At 44.5% G+C, this 20,862-nt stretch overlaps 1 protein-coding gene across 1 annotated transcript in view; it reads left to right on the plus strand.

The window, feature by feature from the left end:
- DNAH7 (dynein axonemal heavy chain 7) overlaps window positions 1-20,862 on the plus strand; it is a 263,832-nt gene that overhangs the window by 68,164 nt on the left and 174,806 nt on the right. Inside the window, exon 23 of the mRNA XM_075284818.1 lies at window positions 6,065-6,174. Within this exon, the coding sequence (XP_075140919.1) occupies window positions 6,065-6,174 (110 nt within the window). The remainder of the gene's footprint in view (window positions 1-6,064; window positions 6,175-20,862) is intronic.

Here is a 20,862-nt window from a genome sequence, read left to right on the forward strand (position 1 = left end):
GCACCGTAATCCCACCCAGAGTCAGACCCACCACAGATCTGCAATTGACAGTCTGTCCTAGGATAGGCCGTCACTATTATGAACAATAGTGAACAGCGAAGGTACAGTGGTGAAACAAAACATTTACCGGTATTCTATAGTCTTTATTGCGTTAGTAATAAATTGTAACTTTTGGTTGACACCTGTATTATTTCCAGGGATTGCATGAGTTTAAAACACAGTAGGGAATGGGAGCAGCTGCGACTCTAGATAAAAATATCAATCCCAATTTTAACGTCTGTGCCTGTTTTGGTCTCTATACAAAGATAGACTGTCTTCCAATCAAGCCTAGGGCGGGTCTTTGGCTTCCTATATACAGGCCATCAGCACACCTTAACTTGCAGGCTACTGTGACTTTGTCCCTGCTAAGCACCTCTTCATGGGTATGTTGGGAGCTGAGGTGCAATAAGAAGAATGGGGGTCCAAGCTGAATTTCTGCCCCAGGGCCTGTGAGCCTTGGGCTGCGCCTGATAGCATTCATGGCAGAGTTGAGATTCATTCTTCATTGCATTTGTTGTGCTTATCATAGATGCAACTTCATTGTAGACATGGATCAAATCAGGCAGAACGTATGGAGAGTATATTGGTATAGGAAAAGGGAAAAAGGGAAACGCACAGCCCACTATAGCATTAAAAGTCAATAATGATATATGAGCACTCACTTCCTCCCAGTGAACAGCAGTGATGCCCAGATTAGCTCCTCGGGCCGGAGTACTTGAAGCAACAGATGTATCAGAAGATAGAAATCCAGCACCCGGCAGCTTCATAAAAATGAAGCTGCCGGGTGCTGGATTTCTATCTTCTGATACATCAGAATGTATGGAGATACCAGACATCCCAATCTTTGTGGTTGAAGTTTGGATTTTGGGAGATGAATGAGGGAGAATACTGATAACTTTTACTGGTGTTGCTTTGGGTCTCCCAAGACCAAAAAAACAAACATTTGGAAGGATGAGAGCATACTTCATGTACAATACACACAGCAGCGTCTAACTCAGCGTTATAAGGATACAAGAATGTGGGAACTTTTCGGATCAAACATCCGTGAAAAAGGACTGCAACAGTCACACAGGTGCACTGTATAGCAACATCTAGCAAGTCTCCATCTACTTGTGTATATTATGCTCAGTCATACATAACAGTACGTGTGTTGTACCTAGCATAGGTTCTAATCCTGAAGCAAAAGTACTGTGCTCTTGAATCCAAGTGCTTGACCCACTTGACCCCACATGGCACATGGGTAAATCAGTTGTTCGGATGGTTTTTGTAAAGGTTCCAATCTACCTGGATGTTACTGGGCCACACTAGGAGTGACATCGCCGCACAATTTCTAGCTACAATGATAATGTTTCCATCTTCTGCCCTCTCAGTCTTACAAACCGTCTCGCCTACAAACAAGCTGAGCTGAAAGTTTAGTCCTCATTACTGTTGGTATCCGAGGCTTGTATGTGTGTGTGTATATATATATATATATATATATATACAGTCCTATGAAAAAGTTTGGGCACCCCTATTAATCTTAATCATTTTTAGTTCTAAATATTTTGGTGTTTGCAACAGCCATTTCAGTTTGATATATCTAATCACTGATGGACACAGTAATATTTCAGGATTGAAATGAGGTTTATTGTACTAACAGAAAATGCGCAATATGCATTAAACCAAAATTTGACCGGTGCAAAAATATGGGCACCTCAACAGAAAAGTGACATTAATATTTAGTACATCCTCCTTTTGCAAAGATAACAGCCTCTAGTCGCTTCCTGTAGCTTTTAATCAGTTCCTGGATCCTGGATGAAGGTATTTTGGACCATTTCTTTCTACAAAACAAATCAAGTTCAGTTAAGTTTGATGGTCGCCGAACATGGACAGCCCGCTCTCAAATGATCTGAAAACAAAGATTGTTCAACATAGTTGTTCAGGGGAAGGATACAAAACGTTGTCTCAGAGATTTAACCTGTCAGTTTCCACTGTGAGGAACATAGTAAGGAAATGGAAGACCACAGGGACAGTTCTTGTTAAGCCCAGAAGTGGCAGGCCAAGAAAAATATCAGAAAGGCTGAGAAGAAGAATGGTGAGAACAGTCAAGGACAATCCACAGACCACCTCCAAAGAGCTGTAGCATCATCTTGCTGCAGATGGTGTCACTGTGCATCGGTCAACTATACAGCGCACTTTGCACAAATAGAAGCTGTATGGGAGAGTGATGAGAAAGAAGCCGTTTCTGCATGTACGCCACAAATAGAGTTGCCTGAGGTATGAAAAAGCACATTTGGACAAGGCAGCTTCATTTTGGAAACAAAAATTGAGTTGTTTGGTTATAAAAAAAAGGCGTTATGCATGGCGTCCAAAAAGAAACAGCATTCCAAGAAAAACACATGCTACCCACTGTAAAATCTGGTGGAGGTTCCATCATGCTTTGGGGCTGTGTGGCCAATGCCGGCATCGGGAATCTTGTTAAAGTTGAGAGTCGCATGGATTCCACTCAGTATCAGCAGATTCTTGAGAATAATGTTCAAGAATCAGTGACGAAGTTGAAGTTACGCCGGGGATGGATATTTCAGCAAGACAATGATCCAAAACACCGCTCCAAATCCTCAGGCATTCATGCAGAGGAACAATTACAATGTTCTGGAATGGCCATCCCAGTCCCCAGACCTGAATATCATTGAACATCTGTGGGATGATTTGAAGCAGGCTGTCCATGCTCGGCGACCATCTAACTTAACTGAACTTGAATTGTTTGTCCAAAATACCTTTATCCAGGATCCAGGAACTGATTAAAAGCTACAGGAAGCGACTAGAGGCTGTTATCTTTGCAAAAGGAGGATCTACTAAATATTAATGTCACTTTTCTGTTGAGGTGCCCATACTTTTGCACCGGTCAAATTTTGGTTTAATGCATATTGCACATTTTCTGTTAGTACAATAAACCTCATTTCAATCCTGAAATATTACTGTGTCCATCAGTTATTAGATATATCAAACTGAAATGGCTGTTGCAAATACCAAAATATTTAGAACTAAAAATGATTAAGATTAATAGGGGTGCCCAAACTTTTTCATAGGACTGTATAACTGTCTTTACTACTTAATCGTACATGGAAATTACAGCGGTGCAATTACCCATGACAACCAATCAGATTACTTCGCTTATTTTCAAAGTGACAGGTGACAGCTGACATCACATAGGTTGCTATGGGGTCTAATTTTTTACTTAATGGGATCCTATCATTAAAACTCAATTTTTTGTGACTAACACGTAGGAATAGCCTTAAGAAAGGCTATTCTTCTCCTACATTTAGATGTCTTCTACACGCCGCCGTTTGGTAAAAATCCTGATTTTCATCGATATGCAAATAAGTTCTCTCGCACCACTGTGGATGGGCCCCAACGCTCAAACAGCACTGGGGGCGTATCCAGTGCTACGAGAAAACCCTCCAGCCCCACCTCCATCTTCTTCTGAAACGGCCTCTTCACGCATCTTCCTCCAGCGCTGGCTTCAAACTTCTAGGCTCGGGCCTAGGACTGCAGCTGACTTACAATACTGTGTAAGCGGCCATTTTATTGTGGCCGGCGAACATGCGCAGTCGGCATTGCCCTAGGGCCGAGGCATAGAAGTTTGAAGCGAGCGCCGGAAGAAGACGCTTGAAGAGGCTGTTCCTGAAGAAGATGGAGGCGGTGCTGGAGAGTTCTCTCGCAGCATTGGATACGCTCCCAGTGCTGGGGCCCGCCCTCAGTGCTGCGAGAAAACAGGGCCACACTAGGAGTGACAGGGCGGCACTATTTCTATCCACAATGATAATGTTTCCATCTTCTGCCCTCTCAGTCTTACAATCTGTCTCACCTACATACAAGCTGAGCTGAAAGTTTAGTCCTCACTACTGGCGAAAACCGAGATTTATACTGAATGGTGACCCGGAGAAGACATCTAAAGGGAGGAGAAGAATAGCCTTTCTTAAGGCTATTCCTACATGTTACTCATAGAAAATTGAGTTTTAATGATAGGATTCCTTTAACACCAAGTTAGATAAATCATTCCGCATTTAATCTTATGTTTTAGGGCAAATATTAAATATTTCACTTATAACTCTTGAAGAAGTGTGGCATTTGCCTGTTTATGTTCCTGGGTTCAGTGGGGTCCTTTGGACCCCTAAGAAATCTTGAAAACTAAAATCAAGTGAAGTGGAGACTTGAAACTACAGTGAGCTGGCTGTGAGATTTTCATTTTCTTTTCGAAAGTATATTAGACTTGACTTGGGGCAAGGATGGGCCTCCTGGGCACCTTTGGAACAAATCCATTGAATACACAATAAGACAAAACAACGTTTTATACCCGAGCAGCGCCAGGTACTTTTTGTAGTCTCAATAAAAGATAATTGTTTGCATCACTAACATCTTCCAGATATTTTACTTGCTTTTGGGGAATACAGAGCAGGACCAGTACAAGTTGTCTGTTTTCTTCTTCATTCATCTTCAAATAGATAGTTGGAAAACTAATTCAAAAGTGACACTTAATATGGCCGCACTTCCTGTTGTCACTTGGCAAAAATAGTAACAAAATAAAAACAACAACTTAAGTTAAATACTGTATTTTATTACTGATTCCATGAAGTTCAATGGAATTGGTAAAAGTCCATAGGCAGCAAGTTTCCTGCCTGGAATCTTTACATTTATCAAGGCAAACTATCCTCTAGAAATCTGAGTGGTACGACAATAATTGCTGCAAACTGAAGCATCCATATCTGACATAACACTCTAAATATAGACATTCTTTGAAAAATACACTAGTAAATGATGATGTCAGGTCCTTACTAACCACCGTTATAGCGGCTTTATTGCATCTCGGGTAACATTGCAATATGTTATAATCAAAGTATTCTACAGCTGTCAGAGACTTGTCACTGCCTATAACTAGCTGATCGCATGTACAGCCACTTGTTATGCTTGAATACAGCTAGCGTAGCAGTAATAGTCAGATTCTATTTTGTTGCAATGCAGTTGAAGAAAATGTTTTTGCTAAAGCAATTTATACATTATTAATTTGACTTACAGTATAAGAAGCAATGGTATATGCTAGTAGAGCAATGATTCCATATGTTCTAGCCAAGTGGAGTAGAATTTATAATGCTTAGAAATGAAGAAAAAGAATAACAGATCACTGCAGCTACATTCACAACAGGGTGAAATGTCCCCCCTTCTTAGGATAGGTGGGAGTCTCAGTGGTTGAACCCCTATGGAATTGCCACTTTTCACATAATTCAAGCTCCCAGCTTCTCCAAGTAGCATCTCATGGGATGCCACGAGTTGTGCTTGGCTACTCTTCTGCTTTGATCCCTCTTTACCATATACTCAGCTCTGCTACATCTCCATTACTGTACATTGACTTGTCTATCTACTCTTCTGCTTCGTCCCTGCTTTACCATATACTCAGCTCTGCTACATCTGCATTACTGTACATTGACTTGTCTATCTACTCTTCTGCTTTGTCCCTGCTTTACCATATACTCATGGAGATGTAGCAGAGCTGAGTATATGGTAAAGCAGGGATGAAGCAGAAGAGTAGCTAGGCAAGTCAATGTACAGTAATGGAGATGTAGCAGAGTCCAGTATACGGCACAGCAGGGAGGAAAGAGTAGATACTACTCCATACAAAACAGAGCTGTGTTATGTATACATATCTTCTTTTTATCAATTTGTGGTAATAGGGGAACAGTTGCTAAAAATAACTAAACTTGTAAACAATGTCATACTAACGAAATGTTTATATATTTTATGGTGCTGCTAATAATCCCTAAAACAATCCTAATCACATAAAGATATTAGTCACAAATGGAAAAATAAGTATTTCATATTTATAATTCAGAATGTTAGAGATTGGCACAAATCTTTTTCAAGTTGGAGGGATGTACCCATAACTCAACAATATGCACTATAATGTAAAATGTGACCAAGTTCTATGTACTGTTTACCATACCAAGGATATTTTATAATATTTTTTAATCTATTATTTTATCTTACTTAGGAAGGACATTTGCAAACAAAAATGATCAATGCTGGATTACAGTATGGATATGAGTATCTTGGCAATACACCTAGACTGGTTATAACTCCATTAACAGATCGATGCTACAGGTATTGCAAACAACTATAATTTAGAAAGGAAGTCAAAGTGTCTTGTTGATGTCTTTCACCCCAGATGTCACAGTAAGATCTTCATGTGACATAAAAGGCAGGATATGTATTTAAAAATCGGGATGCCTTCAGATCTGCTGCAGAAATACACACACACACACACACACACACACACACACACACACACACACACACACACACACACACACACACACATATATATATTTATATTTATTTATTTATTTATTTTTCAAGCCCCAGAGCAGATCCCCAAAATAAATTGAAATCTTTAGACTTCTAAATTAACTCATATCCCAGATAAGACAGCAAAATTTATTGAGATCTCACATAAGCATAAAAATAAATTTTCAGAACCCAGACAGGCATCTAAATTCAGATGTAAGACCACAGCCCTAGTCCAAGGTCTAGACCAAACCCCTAAATCAATTGAATCCTCAGACCAGTATTACATTCAGATGTCTGAAGAGACTCCTAATCTGATTCAAACACCAGACAAAATTCAGATTCCTAAATTAATTCAGATCCCAGACTAGACCTGAAAATAAATTCAGACCTCAGACCATAACCTTGATGTAGTCTAAGGCCTAGTCCAAATCCCTAAATTCATTCATTCCTCAATCCAGTAATAAATTCCGGTCTCAAACTAGTAACATAAATCAATTCTTTTCTATCAACTCTGAATTTAAGGATATATCGTCGTCAATACAATAGCCATAAAAAGTAAACAGAAATAATACAGATGATATTACGGGACGGCGACACCAACGTGTACATTTTTTTTTTACATGTATAGGAGAGTAAAAGAGGGGAGGGAAGAGGAGGAGGGGTGGGGCAAAGGAGGGGGAGGGGTTGAAAGCACATCACAACATAAACCAATTCTGACACAAGACAACTAAACAAATTCAGACCACAGATCCCTGAATTAATTAGAATTACCAGACTAGATCTGAAAATAAATTGAGACCACAGACCAAACTTCTTTAACCACTTCAGTACTGGGCCAATTTGTGGTCCAGGTTTTGATGGCTGTAACATTTTTCTCATATGTCTCATTCAACAAATTTTTGCATCTTTTATGAGGGACACATAGGGCTTTATTGTTTTGTTGTTTTTATTTTCGAATGTGTTTTAATTTTTTTTGTATCTGGGAAAATATAAACATAATAGGAGGGAAATTGTGTCTGGTTTTCACTTTATTATTATTTTTTATTTAATAACACAAAGTGCTACTGAAAAACTTTATAATATAGTTTCTCCTCTCCGTTACGGTAATTTTTATTTTGTAAGGTATCGTCGGGGGTGGGGCTATAACCTTTAACAATGGCGTTTTATTAGCGTATTATTTTATTTTTTTTAATTATTTACTGAGATGCTGAATGCTACTTGCACCTCTATGGAAATGGGGTAGGAAAGCTGTCCCTGGCGCTACGATGGCTGAATAAACCCTGCCTGAGTGTGTTGGTCAGCTGTACCCAAGCTAAACTTGGCCCTGACAACTACTAGCTCTCTGAACTCAAAGACCTAACAGACAGGTGGAGTGAGAGCTGAAAGAGGCTAGGGACTGGGATACTAGAGGCGATCACCCCTAACAAAAAAATAGGTGCAGCTGCAAACAGTAACAACTAGGATAGGACGTGCTGGAGAACTAACAGGCGCAGCACAATCATAAACACACAAGAGGAATTGAGGAGAGGAAAAGTGGAGTAGTTAGGAAAAGCTATCACAGGACAGGGGCAAAATAAACCTGAAGCCCTAAACAAAAACTCACTAATATCAAAACAGTGACGGGCAGCCAGAAATGCAGGACAGGGGTTGAGTAGAAATGTTGAGGGAACAACAGACTCTCACACAAAACAAAACTCACACCACTTCCAATTCATCTCCTGAGACCATATGACTACCTCTAACCTCTCCTTACTAGAGATGAGCGAACACTAAAATGTTCGAGGTTCGAAATTCGATTCGAACAGCCGCTCAATGTTCGTGTGTTCGAACGGGTTTCGAACCCCATTATAGTCTATGGGGAACAGATACTCGTTAAGGGGGAAACCCAAATCCGTGTCTGGAGGGTCACCAAGTCCACTATGACACCCCAGGAAATGATGCCAACACCTCTGGAATGACACTGGGACAGCAGGGGAAGCATGTCTGGGGGCATCTAAGACACCAAAGACCCTCTATTACCCCAACATCACAGCCTAACAACTACACACTTTACACACTCAATACCACCTCTCTGACAGTAGGAAAACACCTTGAAACATGTGTATTTGGCACTTGCAGTGAGGAGAGCTTGTCACCAGCAGTGAATTTGGCCCTTGTAGTAAGTTGAGGTTGGCACCAACATTTGTTTTGAAAATCAGGGTGGATTGAGCCTCTAACCAGCAGAGTTTGGGCAAATTCATGGTGGAGGGAGCCTCTAAAAACCCCAGTTTGGACCAATTCATGGTGGAGGGAGCCTCTAAACAGCCCAGTTTGGGCAAATTCATGGTGGAGGGAGCCTCTAAAAACCCCAGTTTGGACCAATTCATGGTGGAGGGAGCCTCTAAAACCCCCAGTTTGGACCAATTCATGGTGGAGGGAGCCTCTAAAACCTCCAGTTTGGACCAATTCATGGTGGAGGGAGCCTCTAAAAACCCCAGTTTGGACCAATTCATGGTGGAGGGAGCCTCTAAACAGCCCAGTTTGGGCAAATTCATGGTGGAGGGAGCCTCTAAAACCCCCAGTTTGGACCAATTCATGGTGGAGGGAGCCTCTAAAAACCCCAGTTTGGACCAATTCATGGTGGAGGGAGCCTCTAAAAACCCCAGTTTGGACCAATTCATGGTGGAGGGAGCCTCTAAAAACCCCAGTTTGGACCAATTCATGGTGGAGGGAGCCTCTAAACAGCACAGTTTGGGCAAATTCATGGTGGAGGGAGCCTCTAAAAACCCCAGTTTGGACCAATTCATGGTGGAGGGAGCCTCTAAAAACCCCAGTTTGGACCAATTCATGGTGGAGGGAGCCTCTAACCAGCCCAGTTTGGACCAATTCATGGTGGAGGGAGCCTCTAACCAGCCCAGTTTGGACCAATTCATGGTGGAGGGAGCCTCTAAAAAACCCAGTTTGGACCAATTCATGGTGGAGGGAGCCTCTAAAAACCCCAGTTTGGACCAATTCATGGTGGAGGGAGCCTCTAAACAGCCCAGTTTGGGCAAATTCATGGTGGAGGGAGCCTCTAAAAACCCCAGTTTGGACCAATTCATGGTGGAGGGAGCCTCTAAAAACCCCAGTTTGGACCAATTCATGGTGGAGGGAGCCTCTAACCAGCCCAGTTTGGACCAATTCATGGTGGAGGGAGCCTCTAACCAGCCCAGTTTGGACCAATTCATGGTGGAGGGAGCCTCTAAAACCCCCAGTTTGGACCAATTCATGGTGGAGGGAGCCTCTAAAAACCCCAGTTTGGACCAATTCATGGTGGAGGGAGCCTCTAAACAGCCCAGTTTGGGCAAATTCATGGTGGAGGGAGCCTCTAAAAACCCCAGTTTGGACCAATTCATGGTGGAGGGAGCCTCTAAAAACCCCAGTTTGGACCAATTCATGGTGGAGGGAGCCTCTAAACAGCACAGTTTGGGCAAATTCATGGTGGAGGGAGCCTCTAAAAACCCCAGTTTGGACCAATTCATGGTGGAGGGAGCCTCTAACCAGCCCAGTTTGGACCAATTCATGGTGGAGGGAGCCTCTAACCAGCCCAGTTTGGACCAATTCATGGTGGAGGGAGCCTCTAAAAAACCCAGTTTGGACCAATTCATGGTGGAGGGAGCCTCTAAAAACCCCAGTTTGGACCAATTCATGGTGGAGGGAGCCTCTAAACAGCCCAGTTTGGGCAAATTCATGGTGGAGGGAGCCTCTAAAAACCCCAGTTTGGACCAATTCATGGTGGAGGGAGCCTCTAAACAGCCCAGTTTGGGCAAATTCATGGTGGAGGGAGCCTCTAAAAACCCCAGTTTGGACCAATTCATGGTGGAGGGAGCCTCTAAAAACCCTAGTTTGAACCAATTCATGGTGGAGGGAGCCTCTAAACACCCCAGTTTGGGCAAATTCATGGTGGAGGGAGCCTCTAACCAGCCCAGTTTGGACCAATTCATGGTGGAGGGAGCCTCTAAAAAACCCAGTTTGGACCAATTCATGGTGGAGGGAGCCTCTAAAAAACCCAGTTTGGACCAATTCATGGTGGAGGGAGCCTCTAACCAGCCCAGTTTGGGCAAATTCATGGTGGTGGGAGCCTCTAACCAGCCCAGTTTGGACCAATTCATGGTGGAGGGAGCCTCTAAAAAACCCAGTTTGGACCAATTCATGGTGGAGGGAGCCTCTAAAAAACTCAGTTTGGACCAATTCATGGTGGAGGGAGCCTCTAAACAGCCCAGTTTGGGCAAATTCATGGTGGAGGGAGCGTCTCTAAACAGCCCAGTTTGGGCAAATTTATGGTGGAGGGAGCCTCTAAAAACCCCAGTTTGGACCAATTCATGGTGGAGGGAGCCTCTAACCAGCCCAGTTTGGACCAATTCATGGTGGAGGGAGCCTCTAAAAACCCCAGTTTGGACCAATTCATGGTGGAGGGAGCCTCTAAAAACCCCAGTTTGGACCAATTCATGGTGGAGGGAGCCTCTAAAAACCCCAGTTTGGACCAATTCATGGTGGAGGGAGCCTCTAAACAGCCCAGTTTGGGCAAATTCATGGTGGAGGGAGCCTCTAAAAACCCCAGTTTGGACCAATTCATGGTGGAGGGAGCCTCTAAAAACCCCAGTTTGGACCAATTCATGGTGGAGGGAGCCTCTAACCAGCCCAGTTTGGACCAATTCATGGTGGAGGGAGCCTCTAACCAGCCCAGTTTGGACCAATTCATGGTGGAGGGAGCCTCTAAAAAACCCAGTTTGGACCAATTCATGGTGGAGGGAGCCTCTAAAAACCCCAGTTTGGACCAATTCATGGTGGAGGGAGCCTCTAAACAGCCCAGTTTGGGCAAATTCATGGTGGAGGGAGCCTCTAAAAACCCCAGTTTGGACCAATTCATGGTGGAGGGAGCCTCTAAACAGCCCAGTTTGGGCAAATTCATGGTGGAGGGAGCCTCTAAAAACCCCAGTTTGGACCAATTCATGGTGGAGGGAGCCTCTAAAAACCCCAGTTTGGACCAATTCATGGTGGAGGGAGCCTCTAAACACCCCAGTTTGGGCAAATTCATGGTGGAGGGAGCCTCTAACCAGCCCAGTTTGGACCAATTCATGGTGGAGGGAGCCTCTAAAAAACCCAGTTTGGACCAATTCATGGTGGAGGGAGCCTCTAACCAGCCCAGTTTGGGCAAATTCATGGTGGTGGGAGCCTCTAACCAGCCCAGTTTGGACCAATTCATGGTGGAGGGAGCCTCTAAAAAACCCAGTTTGGACCAATTCATGGTGGAGGGAGCCTCTAAAAAACTCAGTTTGGACCAATTCATGGTGGAGGGAGCCTCTAAACAGCCCAGTTTGGGCAAATTCATGGTGGAGGGAGCCTCTAAAAACCCCAGTTTGGACCAATTCATGGTGGAGGGAGCCTCTAAACAGCCCAGTTTGGGCAAATTCATGGTGGAGGGAGCCTCTAAAAACCCCAGTTTGGACCAATTCATGGTGGAGGGAGCCTCTAAAACCCCCAGTTTGGACCAATTCATGGTGGAGGGAGCCTCTAAAAACCCCAGTTTGGACCAATTCATGGTGGAGGGAGCCTCTAAAAACCCCAGTTTGGACCAATTCATGGTGGAGGGAGCCTCTAAACAGCCCAGTCTGGGCAAATTCATGGTGGAGGGAGCCTCTAAAAACCCCAGTTTGGACCAATTCATGGTGGAGGGAGCCTCTAAAAACCCCAGTTTGGACCAATTCATGGTGGAGGGAGCCTCTAAACAGCCCAGTTTGGGCAAATTCATGGTGGAGGGAGCCTCTAAAAAACCCAGTTTGGACCAATTCATGGTGGAGGGAGCCTCTAACCAGCCCAGTTTGGACCAATTCATGGTGGAGGGAGCCTCTAAACAGCCCAGTTTGGGCAAATTCATGGTGGAGGGAGCCTCTAAAAAACCCAGTTTGGACCAATTCATGGTGGAGGGAGCCTCTAAACAGCCCAGTTTGGACCAATTCATGGTGGAGGGAGCCTCTAACCAGCAGAGTTGTGGGAAAGCAGGGTGGAGGGAGCCTCTAACCAGCAGAGTTGGTGGAAATCAGGGTGTAGGGAGCCTCTAACCAGCAGAGTTGTGGGAAAGCAGGGTGGAGGGAGCCTCTAACCAGCAGAGTTATGGGAAAGCAGGGTGGAGGGAGCCTCTAACCAGCAGAGTTGGTGGAAATCAGGGTGGAGGGAGCCTCTAACCAGCAGAGTTGGGGGAAATCAGGGTGGAGGGAGCCTAGTATTAGCAGAATTGTGCAACGCTTATGGTGGATGAGTATGAGGATGCGGAGGAATTGGAGAGGTTGAGTACAGACATGGAGTTTCATGTTGGGGTGCTTTACACAGGTGGGCACAAAAATGAAGGCTCTATCCAGTGGTGGTTCATTTTTATCAAAGTGAGCCGGTCGGCACTCTCAGCTGACAGACGGGTGCGCTTGTCAGTGATGATGCCACCGGCTGCACTGAACACCCTCTCAGATAGGACGCTGGCGGCAGGACAGGACAGCACCTCCAAGGCATATAGGGCAAGTTCAAGCCACATGTCCAACTTCGACACCCAATACGTGTAGGGCGCAGAGGGGTCGGAGAGGACAGGGCTGTGGTCGGAAAGGTATTCCCGCAACATGCGCCTATACTTCTCACGCCTGGTGACACTAGGACCCTCCGTGGCGGCACTTTGGCGAGGGGGTGCCATCAAGGTGTCCCAGACCTTAGACAGTGTGCCCCTCGTTTGTGTGGACCGGTGAGAACTTGGTTGCCTACTGGAGGAACTGCCCTCCCTGCCGCCAACTTCACATGTTGGAAACATCTCCATCATATTCTGCACCAATTGCCTGTGGCAAGCATTGATGCGATTGGCCCTCCCCTCTACCGGAATAAAAGAGGAGATGTTGTTTTTATACCGGGGGTCAAGGATAGCAAAGATCTAGTACTGGTTGTCCTCCATGATTTTGACAATACGCTTGTCGGTTGTAAAGCACCCCAACATGAACTCAGCCATGTCTGCCACAGTGTTAGTTGGCATGACTCCTCTGGCCCCACCGGAAAGTTCAATCTCCATTTCCTCCTCATCCTCCATGTCTACCCATCCGCGCTGCAACAATGGGACGATTCGAAGTTGCCCGGAAGCCTCCTGTATCACCATCACATCATTGGACAACTCTTCTTCCTCCTCCTCCTCCTCCTCCTCCATTAAACGCAGTGAAGCGGACAGATGTGTGGACCTACTCTCCAGCTGTGACGGATCGGATGCTATCCCTAACTCCTCTGTGTGATCTGAGTTATCCCTGATGTCAATCAGGGATTCTCTCAGAACACACAAGAGCGGGATTGTAAGGCTCACCATCGCATCCTCAGAGCTCACCCTCCTTGTGGACTCCTCAAAGACCCGTAGGATGTCACAAAGGTCTCTCATCCATGGCCACTCATGGATGTGAAACTGAGGCAGCTGACTTTGTGGCACCCTAGGGTTTTGTAGCTGGTATTCCATCAAAGGTCTCTGCTGCTCAACCACTCTATTCAACATCTGAAACGTTGAGTTCCAGCGTGTGGGGACGTCGCACAAAAGCCGGTGTTGTGGCACATGCAGGCGTTGCTGGAGAGATTTTAAGCTAGCAGCGGCTACTGTCGACTTGCGAAAGTGGGCGCACATGCGCCGCACTTTCACCAGTAGCTCTGGAACATTGGGGTAGCTCTTTAGGAAACGTTGCACCACTAGGTTGAAGACGTGGGCCAGGCATGGAACATGTTGGAGTCCGGCAAGCTCCAGAGCTGCTACCAGGTTCCGGCCGTTATCACAAACGACCATGCCTGAGCCCAGGTGCAGCGGCTCAAACTATATTGCCGTCTCATCGAGGAGGGCATCCCTCACCTCGGAGGCAGTGTGCTGTCTGTCCCCCAAGCTGATCAGCTTCAGCACAGCCTGCTGACGTCTACCAACGCCAGTGCTGCAACGTTTCCAACTCGTAGCTGGGGTCAATCTAACAGCGGAGGAGGAGGCGGTGGCGGAGGAGGAGGCGGTGGCGGAGGAGGAGGCGGTAGAGGAGGAGGAGGAGGGGGGTGTTCTTCTCGTGTCCCTGCCAGGAATGTTAGGCGGGGAGACGAGGTACACCGGGCCAGTTTGGGAAGCAGTCCCAGCCTCAACTACATTCACCCAGTGTGCCGTCAGTGAAATGTAGCGTCCCTGTCCGCATGCACTTGTCCACGCGTCGGTGGTCAAGTGGACCTTTGTGCAAAGCGCGGAACTAAGGGCCCGCCTGATGTTGAGTGACACGTGCTGGTGCAAGGCGGGGACGGCACACCGGGAGAAGTAGTGACGGCTAGGGACGGCATAGCGAGGTGCCGCAGTTGCCATCAGGTCCAGGAAGGCGGGAGTTTCAACAAGCCGGAACGCCAACATCTCCTGGGCCAGCAGTTTAGCGATGTTGGCGTTCAAGGCTTGCACGTGTGGGTGGTTAGCAGTGTATTTCTGCCGCCGCTCCAATGTCTGAGAGATGGTGGGTTGTTGTAAAGAAGCGCCTGATGGTGCCTTTGATGGTGCAGGAGAAGGAGATAAGACAGGAACAGGGGAGGATGAGGGAGAAGTCAACAAAGTGGCGGAGGCAGATGAAGTGGTGTCCTGGCTCGTCCTCTGGAGTGCATCGCCAGCACAGTCAGCAGTGGCAGAGGCAGTGGCAGTGGCGTGAACGGCAGGCGGCCTTTGTCCTGCCGTTGCTGCCTGCCACTGATTCCAGTGCTTGGATTCCAAATGACGGCGCATTGAAGTGGTGGACAGGTTGCTCTTCTCAGAGCCCCTAATCAATTTCGAGAGGCAAATTGTGCAGACAACACTATATCTGTCCTCGGCGCATTCCTTGAAAAAACTCCACACCTTCGAGAAACGTGCCCTCGAGGTGGGAGTTTTTCGGGGCTGGGTACGAACTGGAACATCTTGGGAGATTCCGGGTGTGGCCTGGCTTCGCCTAAGCTGCTGACCTCTGCCTCTAGCTACCCTTTTTGGTGCTGCACCTGCCTCAACATCCACACTACTTTCCCCGCTTGACATCCCCCCTGTCCAGGTCGGGTCAGTGTCCTCATCATCCACCACTTCCTCTTCCAACTCCTGTCTCATCTCCTCCTCCCGCACAATGCGCCGGTCAACTGGATGCCCTGACGGCAACTGCGTCACATCATCGTCGATGAGGGTGGGTTGCTGGTCATCCACCACCAAATCGAACGGAGATGGAGGAGACTCTAGTGTTTGAGCATCTGGACACAGATGCTCCTCTGTTAGGTTCGTGGAATCGTGACGTGGAGAGGCAGGTTGAGGGACAATGAAAGGAGCGGAGAACAGCTCTGGGGAGCAGGGACAGTTGGGGTTATTGTTCTGTGAAGCTTGGGAGTTTTGGGAGGAAGGAGGACAAGACTGTTGGGTAATAGGAGGAGAGGAGGCAGAGTCTGACTGGCTGCTGGACAATGTGCTGTAAGCGTTCTCTGACAGCCATTGCAAGACCTGTTCCTGGTTCTCGGGCCTACTAAGGTTTGTACCCTGCAGTTTAGTTAATGTGGCAAGCAACCCTGGCACTGTGGAGTGGCGCAATGCTTGCTGCCCCACAGGAGTAGGCACGGGACGCCCTGTGGCTTCACTGCTACCTTGCTCCCCAGAACCATTCCCCCGACCTCGCCCACGGCCTCGTCCACGTCCCTTTCCGGGAGCCTTGCGCATTTTGAATTCCCAGTTAGAAATTGGCACTATATACCAGTAGCAAAAATTGTGGGTGCACGTAACCCCAATATATTCTTTGAATTCCCAGTCAGACAATGGCACTATATACCAGTAGCAAGAAATGAGAGTATTTATAACCCCAATATATTCTTTGAATTACCAGTCAGAAACTGGCACTATATGGCAGTAGCAAGAAATGAGGGTATTTGTAACCCCAATATATTCTTTGAATTCCCAGTCAGACAATGGCACTATATACCAGTAGCAAGAAATGAGGGTATTTATAACCCCAATATATTCTTTGAATTACCAGTCAGAAACTGGCACTATATGGCAGTAGCAAGAAATGAGGGTATTTGTAACCCCAATATATTCTTTGAATTCCCAGTCAGACAATGGCACTATATACCAGTAGCAAGAAATGAGGGTATTTATAACCCCAATATATTCTTTGAATTCCCAGTCAGACAATGGCACTATATACCAGTAGCAAGAAATGAGGGTATTTATAACCCCAATATATTCTTTGAATTACCAGTCAGAAACTGGCACTATATGGCAGTAGCAAGAAATGAGGGTATTTGTAACCCCAATATATTCTTTGAATTCCCAGTCAGACAATGGCACTATATACCAGTAGCAAGAAATGAGGGTATTTGTAACCCCAATATATTCTTTGAATTCCCAGTCAGACAATGGCACTATATAGCAGTAGCAAAAATTGTGGGTGCACGTAACCCCAATATATTCTTTGAATTACCAGTCAGAAACTGGCACTATATGGCAGTAGCAAGAAATGAGGGTATTTGTAACCCCAATATATTCTTTGAATTCCCAGTCAGACAATGGCACTATATACCAGTAGCAAGAAATGAGGGTATTTATAACCCCAATATATTCTTTGAATTCCCAGTCAGACAATGGCACTATATACCAGTAGCAAGAAATGAGGGTATTTATAACCCCAATATATTCTTTGAATTACCAGTCAAACAATGGCACTATATGGCAGTAGCAAGAAATGAGGGTATTTATAACCCCAATATATTCTTTGAATTCCCAGTCAGACAATGGCACTATATACCAGTAGCAAGAAATGAGGGTATTTGTAACCCCAATATATTCTTTGAATTCCCAGTCAGACAATGGCACTATATACCAGTAGCAAAAATTGTGGGTGCACGTAACCCCAATATATTCTTTGAATTACCAGTCAGAAACTGGCACTATATGGCAGTAGCAAGAAATGAGGGTATTTGTAACCCCAATATATTCTTTGAATTCCCAGTCAGACAATGGCACTATATACCAGTAGCAAGAAATGAGGGTATTTATAACCCCAATATATTCTTTGAATTACCAGTCAGAAACTGGCACTATATGGCAGTAGCAAGAAATGAGGGTATTTGTAACCCCAATATATTCTTTGAATTCCCAGTCAGACAATGGCACTATATACCAGTAGCAAGAAATGAGGGTATTTATAACCCCAATATATTCTTTGAATTCCCAGTCAGACAATGGCACTATATACCAGTAGCAAAAATTGTGGGTGCACGTAACCCCAATATATTCTTTGAATTCCCAGTCAGACAATGGCACTATATGGCAGTAGCAAGAAATGAGGGTATTTGTAACCCCAATATATTCTTTGAATTCCCAGTCAGACAATGGCACTATATACCAGTAGCAAGAAATGAGGGTATTTATAACCCCAATATATTCTTTGAATTCCCAGTCAGACAATGGCACTATATACCAGTAGCAAAAATTGTGGGTGCACGTAACCCCAATATATTCTTTGAATTCCCAGTCAGACAATGGCACTATATGGCAGTAGCAAAAATAGTGGGTGTATATAGCCCCAATTCTATTGCTAGGGGACTTGCAGTGTATTTCTGGGGTGAAGGTGGGGGGGCACACCGTTGGAACGGGTATCGGGGGTATATATCGGGTATACGGGAATACACTGTCAGTGTATTCCATTCAGGATCCTGGGAAAGCTGGGTTGCGGCGATTGAGCCCGTCAGTGCCACGTTACACTGACAAGCTTCTCCCTGGAATTGAAGTTATATGTAAGCCCAATATATTCTTTGAATTCCCAGTGAGACAATGGCACTATATGGCAGTAGCAAAAATAGTGGGTGTATATAGCCCCAATTCTATTGCTAGGGGACTTGCAGGGTATTTCTGGGGTGAAGGTGGGGGGGCACACCGTTGGAACGGGTATCGGGGGTATATATCGGGTATACGGGAATACACTGACAGTGTATTCCATTCAGGATCCTGGGAAAGCTGGGTTGTGGCGATTGAGCCCGTCAGTGCCACGTTACACTGACAAGCTTCTCCCTGGAATTTAGCTCTTACAAGAGCTGTTGTGGTTGTCTTCTCCTTCCTATCCTAGCCTGTCCCTGCCTACCCAGAATCTAAGCCCTAGCTAACTGGACGGAAACCTCCGTCCCCAGTGAATTGCAAGCTCAGAATGACGCGAAGCTGGGCGGCGCTGTTCTTTTAAATTAGAGGTCACATGTTTTCGGCAGCCAATGGGTTTTGCCTACTTTTTTCAACGTCACCGGTGTCGTAGTTCCTGTCCCACCTACCCTGCGCTGTTATTGGAGCAAAAAAGGCGCCAGGGAAGGTGGAAGGGGAATCGAGTAATGGCGCACTTTACCACGCGGTGTTCGATTCGAACATGCCGAACAGCCTAATATCCGATCGAACATGAGTTCGATAGAACACTGTTCGCTCATCTCTACTCCTTACTAAACTGGGCCAAGAATCCTAGTTGGTAACAATGAAAACCATCGAGGACTGAAGCCAGTAGTGAGCCTTTTACAGACCCCGGAAAGACCTGATAGGTTGATGACAATGTCAACACCTGAAGATCGTATCTACTGAGGCATGCAGCCAGCTTAAGTATACACTGAGGCAGATATCCAACCACTAGCACTACAGCTCAGTGACAAAGAGAACGACTCAAATCCCCAGACAAACACCACCAGAAAATGCACAACAATATTATAAAACAACTCAGGTCCTGACAACTGCTTGGCTTTAAAGGCTGAAAACCTGAATTTGCTTTTTGAGAAATTCTGAATGCAAGTCAGTTTCTCTTTTCTGATAATTGTTGTCATAGAGATCCTTTTTGCATCTAAATGACGAGCTACACCATTATGTGCAAACTAACTAGCATGAGTAGTGGAAATGTCTGAATATTGTTCTAGATGGGGAGTTAAGCCCACACAAGGACTCAAAGGGACATGTTGTCATCAGAATATCTCAGTAATACATCTATGAGCATTGACATTTCACATTAAAGGGAAAATTTTTAAAAAAAATATTCTATTGTTTAACCCCTTGTCAACATCTGCTGTAGTATTATAGGAATATAGCTATTGAGGCTTTCCTGTAACAGGATCAATTAGTATGTAGTAATTTCTATGGGACAATCAAATGATTGCAGGTTCAAGCCCCCTAATTGAATAAAAAATTATCAAAACATCTGACATTCCCCAAAATAGGTATAAAGAAAAACTACATCTTGTGCCACAAGATGTACCTCAGTACACGTAAATAAGTTACAGGTGTCAGAATATGGTAATGGAAATAGTGTTTTGCATTTTTCAAAATTTTGATTTGTTGTAAGAGTATTAAATATGAGAAAACTATATAAATGAATACACCTGTAAAACCATGGATCCCACTAACAATAAGTACAATTCATAGCCAATATGAATACAATAATTTGTTTTATTAAATATCGATAAATATATAACTCTCACAATTATAAAAACACATATATTACACAATAAAAACTATATAAATTTTGTATAGCTGTGATTGTGTTGATCCAGAGAATATAAGGAACATCTCATTTTTATTGCATTGTGAATGCCAGAAAAACAAGACCCATGAGAAAATTGCATCCACCCCTTTCAGAATCTTTTTCTAGCTTCCTAGTACATTGTATGATATGTAGTAGTACAAAATAAGCCCTCATACAGCTCCATGAGCAGAACAATAAAAAAGTCATAGCATTTGGAAGGAGTAAAAAAACAAAACTAAACAAAATGAAAAATTCTTGCAATGAGAAGGGGGTGAAATCAAGTTTTATGTATTGTTATTGCTCATTTTAGATTCTTTTGAAATACATTTCAATACTTTTCATACCAGTATTAATATATGACCATAATATGCTTTTTAAGCTCTGTAATGTCAGAAGTTAGTTATCAGGCAGGGGGTGTCAGCGCTCTAATAACAGGCAGCCAGTGTCAGAGCTTAGAATCTCACCCCTAGTTTGTTCCCTCCTAACACCGTTCTTCTGACAGTATAGAGTCTAAATTGCATATTAGATACCAAAACTAACATCATTGATTGCTCAGGAATGGGTAAAAAAATTCAACCGTTCCAGAATTAATGGAGCAATGTACGTATGCCTCATGGTGAAACTAAATATAAGGGTAACAAAATCTACATAGTCAAATGTATGTAGACACCTGAATACTGACTACCGTATATATGTGTTGATTTAATCATTGTCATTAATAGTAGAGTTGGGTATCCCTTCCAAATCTAATCGCCTCTCTCATTTTTTTTATTTTATTTTCTGTATAATATTTATGGGCAGCCATTGTATGTCACTATTGTTTTATTGTTTTAGTGTCACCATATACCAGGAGTTATACTTGCTTTTTAATTTTCCATTAGGGTCAATGCACACAAAAATTTTTGGTGAGGATTTTGAGTTCTATTGGGAGGCTTTTTTTGGAGGCTGATTTTGAGGCGGATTGAGCGTC

This window comes from Leptodactylus fuscus, chromosome 8, assembly GCF_031893055.1.
Source record: "Leptodactylus fuscus isolate aLepFus1 chromosome 8, aLepFus1.hap2, whole genome shotgun sequence".
NCBI lineage: Eukaryota > Metazoa > Chordata > Amphibia > Anura > Leptodactylidae > Leptodactylus > Leptodactylus fuscus.